Raw genomic sequence first — 6,252 nt, 5'->3', positions numbered from 1 at the left:
AATGGCCCAAAAGTTTTCCATTAACTGAATATTTATACACAGCATTCTTTACATCGGCCTAGGTTCAGGGAGGCTCTTTATAATGAGATGACATTTTCTGAGATACTCGTATAACCTTTCTTCTTGTTTGGCAGGGTCGAATGCTTTCAGAGCATACTCGGATTCAGGAAGGAGTTCTTGTTTTCCCTGTGCTATCGTTCTCTCCAGCTGGTCGACATTTTCTTTCAGCTCTTGATAGGGAGTAGCTTGTCTTTCTTTCTCCTTCCTTTCCTTAGCACATTCTTTCAGAATGTCGTTGATGAGTAATGCCTGTTCCTTCAATTCGAGCTTCTTCTTTTTGTTCTCTTGTTTATACTCTTCTACGAGTATCTCTTGGTATTTCATTTTTTCCTGAAGCTTACTATTCTGCATTTCAACTTCCCTTACCACAGCTTGGAGAGAGCCTTTTTCCTTTTCCCATATTCCCTCTTACTCTTCGAAGCTCATCTTTTTGGCCCTTGCCTCTTCCCTGAGTCTTCTCACTTTTCTTTTAAGGTTCTGCTGTTGATCCTCCAACTGTTTTATTTGTTCTTGCAGTTGCGAGTTCTCAATGTTTGCCTTCTGTAGTGAGTTAGCCAGATGATTATTAGCTTCCTCTGATAGGACATTTTGGCGAGGGTCACTGTCTTCGCATTTTGTCGAATCTGCAGTTAAGTGTTCCTGGTCCCTGTCAGCCCTTCATTTAAGATAATCGCCCGTGGCACTCGGACCTTTAGGCGACCTCTCCATCAGAGTGATGTTTTCCCAAGATTTGTGAGCTATCTTCAACCCTTCCTCTTCCTCGAGCTCATGGTAGAAATGACCTTGGTGGTATTCTTCAATGTTGATTCTGGATTGTGTTGAGCCAAACTGTCTCATTACTAACGTCGGGGTGTAACTCGTGTATCCAGTCACTCCGATTAGGGATACCGATTGATTACCTCCCGTGCTAATCAAAATGGATTGACTTAACGTCCACAGCTTCCTCCAGCAGTAGTCATGGCTATTGAAGCTCAAAATCCGTTCTTGCCACTGCGGCTCATCCTTTGGGCTGATTACCAATCGGGTCATTTTCTCGATGAGAGGCTAGTCAAGATACCAAGTTAATCCCTTCGTCTCCACAGGACACATATGATTAATGATCCAGAGGTGCAACAACTGAGAACAACACTTAATGGACCCCTTGCCTTGCTGTCTGCAGTAAGTGAGGGTTAAGAAAGTCTCAGCAAGTATTGCCGGTACTGGATTGACTTTCTGTTTCCCTACTACCCAGAACATTTCCACAACACCGCAGGTTATGATTCCGGAAGGTCCAGGAAACAAGATCAAGCCGTAAATTGCTAAAGCGAGCATCAATGAAGCTTGATCCCACTGTTGATCTTGGATGCATTGCTCCAACCTTTTCTTGAGGTAAGTCCAATACCATCCATGCGTGTTTCCTTTGATGATTTCTCTCGCCTTTGCTTCTTCTGGTGGGATCACTAGCATATGTGCGAGCCATTTCCAGGTCTGCCTATGTTCGAGGTGTAGGTAAATCTGATTCTGCGCCGCATAAGGGATTTCTAGCAGTGCTTGATATTCTTCCATAGTGGGAGCAGTATCGATGTCGTTGAAAGAGAACACTCCGAACTTAGGGTTCCAAATTGGCAACATGGCCTTTAGTGCCGGGACCTGGACCCTAACTCGCATCAAGGTTGCAATCCTCCCGTATTTTTTCTCAAATTGTGCTTCGACCTGATCGGGAAACAACTTCCAACCATTGGCCAGACCCTCGAGACTGTTCATCCTGACTTCAATTTTGCTCAGGTCCAATGAAGCTAATGAGCTAGTATCTCTTTGTGGGGGCACTGAGCTATGAGACGATTCGGGCCATGGTTTAGCATTCTGTTCTGATTTAAGAACTTCTTCTGCCAAATGACTCGAGGATGCCATGTTAAAAATGATGCTTATCCTTTTACAGACCTTACTTTGGTGATGCCTGCAGGAAAAACTGGTTAGGGGGATAAATTCAGGTAATCTTGAATTATACTGTTGGCAGAGTGACACCTACACATTTATCAAAGTAGGAAAATGTGTAGGTTTTCTTAACAGTATGATTCAAAATAAGAACAAAATAAAATAAACAGAATAGGGTAAGAGTAAGTATGCCCCTTTTGTCTTAAAGTAAAGGAAAGTCCTAATACCGGCTGGGTGCTACCTAATTGGACAGTTCTATCTTACAAGGTAGCTTGCTACGGCTTCCAACTATCGTGATAGTTTAGCTCAAGGTCTAATTTTCTAAAAGCCACAGGTTCCCAAATTGCCCCATCAGAACAAGAGAGAGCCCCATTCTATCCCCCACGATACTGTCGAGAAAATTCCACGGGTATCACAGTGAATAGAACGAGTTTCAATTTGAGCAGAAGCCTTCACGGATACTAACGGGGTAAAACCCACGGGTATCGCTACATGACTCCCTCCTACTTTCCTAAAAGGGTAAGAAAGCCCAGGTATAGGGCTGAAGTGTGTGAGGACATTGTGTAAGTGTTCAGTGTGTGAAAGGACACCTTTACCTCTTCCCAATTCAGGGGGATTTTTATTTTTCCCTTTTTTTCTTTTAAATAAAGAGCGCTGTAGAAAGTAAAACAAGCAAGATAAGAAAAATGGTTAGCAAGAATAACAATAATTAACGTATAGAGTTTTTGCGGAGTGAGCCCACCTAACTATGATTTGATCACAACATTAAATCTACTTTTGGACCTCTAAACCAGGGTTAAGTTTTACGTCCCCAGTGGAGTCGCCAAGCTGTCGCAAGGTGTTTTGCGGTAGCCTGGACGAACACTCACCGAAGTGGGAAAAGTGAGGAGTCGCTACTTTAATTTTGAGGGAAATTAAAGAAAAACCATTTGTGAAAGTAAGTTAAAATAAAACTACTTTAAAAACAAAGATTCTAGGTTCGGGGTCCGTAAACGGGTGGGGAAGGTGTTAGGCACCCCACCTCGTCCCTCAACGAGGGTAAGCAGATTTAACTTCACATTTTTCGTAGTTAGGAGGGTTTGAATGGAAATGTTAATCCTTTTGACCGAAAGGAATGTTTGATTTTTCACTAATCCGGATTACCCAGATACATAAGTAAATGAGACAACCTTATTGAGTTGCTATTGCGTATTAATTTTATTTCAGGGGGAATCATCTCACGTATTTAATTTGGGAATCAGATGAGAACTCTCCTCTGATCTCCCTTAAATATTTATTAAAAATTTTTAAGCTTGAGAATCGGATAAGAACTCTCCTCCGATCTCTTTTTAAATATTTGATAAAAAATTTTTAAGCTTGAGAATCGGATAAGAACTCTCCTCCGATCTCTTTTTAAATATTTGATGAAAAATTTTTAAGCTTGAGAATCGGATAAGAACTCTCCTCCGATCTCTTTTTTAAATATTTGATAAAATTTTTAAGCTTGAGAATCGGATAAGAACTCTCCTCCGATCTCTTTTTAAATATTTGATAAAATTTTTAAGTGAGAATCGGATAAGAACTCTCCTCCGATCTCCTCTTAAATGTTTATTGAAATTTTTAAGTGAGAACTGGATAAGAATTCTCCTCCGATCTCCTTTTAAATATTTATTAAAAATTTTAAGTGAGAACCGGATAAGAACTCTCCTCCGATCTCTTTTATTTTAATAGGGATCGGATAAGGACTTTTCCGATCTCTCGAAACTTGATTACAGCTACCCGTCACGAAATCCTAGAATTAAGGGTTTTGGCATTTAAAGATGCAGGGGCTCGGAATAAGGCTTCTTTTAACTCATTGGTATCTTGTAACTAGTTAAGAGATACCAAACCGAATTTTCCGACCTTTCTATGTGGTCGCCTTACCCGTACCTTTTGATACCCGATCTATCCTATTTATCTATCTTAATGTTCGGTTTTACTCTACCTTGTGTTGTCTTACTCAATTGTCTTTTGCATTTTTCTAGTGATTCGGCCTTACTATTTTCCTGACTCATTGTTTAGACCTTTTATTATTTTTAAAGAGACCCTTAAGATACGGTTACCTACATTTTATCCGATCCCTTATACATTACTCGAGACTAGAAGACTTGCATTCAGAAATAACAAAGATTAACAAAAAGAATGGACTGATCAACAAAGAAGTAAACCCGAGAGTAACCTTTTGGTATTCTTTAGCGCAATATAAACTTAGGAAAAAAAAAAACTACGTACATAACAGAACAAAGGAAATACGTAAAATGAAAACAAGCACTTAATAAAGTGGCAACACGAGCACTCTCCTGTAGGGAGCCAAATCTACTAAACTAAGTATGGAATCACAAAGCTTAATAGAACTGCAGGTTGGTAACCGGAAGGTTAAGGTCTACCTTGAAACGAAGGATGCTTCGCTAAAATGCAATCGGGTCGAAATAATACCCGAGTTTAAATGAGGTCGAGCCTGGACAATGGGAGTGGAACTAAAGAAAACAAAAAGCTGAAAATGAGAGCACCATAGGATAATGAATGAACTGAAAATAGAGAGTTTCAGTATTTAAGAATCCCTTTTGCAAGAAAACACTTTAGAAAACTGGTTTCAAAAGTTTTTCTTATGAATGCTAAAAAAAAGCAGAGTAAGGAACTGAATTAAGTTTCAGAGTTCTTCCACTATAGTCACTGCCCTCTTTTTACGTCCTCTTCCATACCCCACTCCAGGTGGCTTCTGATCTGTGCGGCTCTTGGTTTCTTCCTGAACTTTATCAATCACCTCATCAGGAACTCGAAGATATTTAATAGTATTTCCACGTATATAGCATTCGGGCATTCTCCAAAACCTATCTCTATCCTTAGATGTACATATGACTTCACGGAGATGGATATTCATCCAAGTGTCGCAATTGACCAAATGTCCATTGTAAGTCTCCCCATTTTTCAGTTCCACCAACATTGGGTGGCCCTGTGCAGTCTTAAGCAGAGAAAGAGGAAGCATCTTTTAGGTCACAGAAAGCGAACCCAACAAACTCAAGAAATTTTACCAATAAAGAGCGTCTTCCTGCAAAAAAAAAACAAAAAAAATTAATAACAATAATAATAAAATCAATCTAGGGGTGAAAACCCGAAAGGGCATCCCAAGAACCAAAAGGAGAAATAAGGAACGGGGTAGAAAACCTAGTTGCAGCTTCTCTAGTTCTCTGCATATTCCAAAGAGAGCCAATCCAATTCTAAATGAAGTTTGTTGCTACATATTTGCTCGCCGTCTTGGGAGGCAACACTAGCCCCTCAGCCGAGGACTTGAAGGAAATCCTCGCATCCATTGGAGCTGATGCTAATGATGATAAGATTGAGCTGTTGCTGTCTCAAGTTAAAGGAAAGGACCCTAGAGAGTTGATTGCTGCTGGTAGGGAGAAATTGGCTTCAGTGCCTTCTGGTGGTGGTGTTGTTGTTGCTGCCGCCGCTGCTGCCCCTGCTGCTGGAGGTGTTGTTGCAGCTCCTGCTGCTGAGGCCAAAAAGGAAGAGAAGGTCGAGGAGAAAGAGGAGTTTGATGAGGATATGGGTTTCAGCCTCTTTGACTAAATGATTACTAGTTTCATTTGTATCAAGGCTTCCTTTTATCTTCAAGCTAGTATTCTAGTTAAACATTAAAAGTTTTTTGGTCTGTAGTTGGATATGATATTAGAAGTTGTTTGCATTCTGGAATTTTGAGTTAGATAACGGAGATCAGATATTTCACATATAAAAAAAAAAAAAAAATCCGAGCTGATGAAGCTGCTCAACTCGCTCATCTTGCTGAGGAGCTCAAGGCGAAAGAAGAAGAAATGGTGACCGGAGTGGCTGGTGCTTATGTGAATGCTCACAGAGATCTCCTGGCTGAGCTCAAGAAGCGATATCCCGAGGAGGACTTCACTTGGATGGTAGACCTGGCTCCCAAAGACGAAGGTGAGGACAGCGAGGAGGAGGCTGAGGGTGAGAGAGAAAATGAACAAAATGTAGTTCAGGCTGGGGGTGATCCCCCAGCCGAATGACTTGTATAAATTTTGAAATGAAATGAAAGTTCCCCTTTTGTTCAATGATTGATTGCGATCGAAAAGTTTCTAAATTGCATAAGCACTTGATTGTTTGAACATATTAGAATGACAACTGAAAGTGATTATTAATCTAAGTATAGGAGATCGGAAAACACAATATGCATGAGATCAGTTACGAAACGGGACTTAATTAAAATTAGAAATTTGGCTTTGAACACTCAAGATCGGGATCATCTTT

General features: G+C 40.4%; 2 protein-coding genes across 2 annotated transcripts; one reads left to right on the top strand and one right to left on the bottom strand.

Annotated features, from left to right (window-relative positions):
* Positions 1-4,642: 4,642 nt before the first annotated feature.
* LOC110663577 (sm-like protein LSM4) lies at positions 4,643-5,186 on the bottom strand. Its single transcript, XM_021822936.2, has 3 exons — positions 5,126-5,186; positions 5,025-5,041; positions 4,643-4,978 (listed from the first exon to the last, which is right to left on the bottom strand). The coding sequence occupies exons 1-3, from the start codon at positions 5,184-5,186 to the stop codon at positions 4,643-4,645; spliced, it is 414 nt and encodes a 137-aa protein (XP_021678628.2).
* Positions 5,187-5,214: 28 nt separating this feature from the next.
* LOC110663600 (60S acidic ribosomal protein P2A) lies at positions 5,215-5,700 on the top strand. Its single transcript, XM_058152064.1, has one exon. The coding sequence runs from the start codon at positions 5,215-5,217 to the stop codon at positions 5,560-5,562; it is 348 nt and encodes a 115-aa protein (XP_058008047.1). The 3' UTR covers positions 5,563-5,700.
* The last annotated feature ends 552 nt before the right edge of the window (positions 5,701-6,252 follow it).

This window comes from Hevea brasiliensis, chromosome 8, assembly GCF_030052815.1.
Source record: "Hevea brasiliensis isolate MT/VB/25A 57/8 chromosome 8, ASM3005281v1, whole genome shotgun sequence".
NCBI classification, from domain to species: Eukaryota; Viridiplantae; Streptophyta; class Magnoliopsida; order Malpighiales; family Euphorbiaceae; genus Hevea; species Hevea brasiliensis.
Note: the sequence above shows the minus strand (reverse complement) of the source record. Positions and strands in the feature narration are given on the sequence as shown.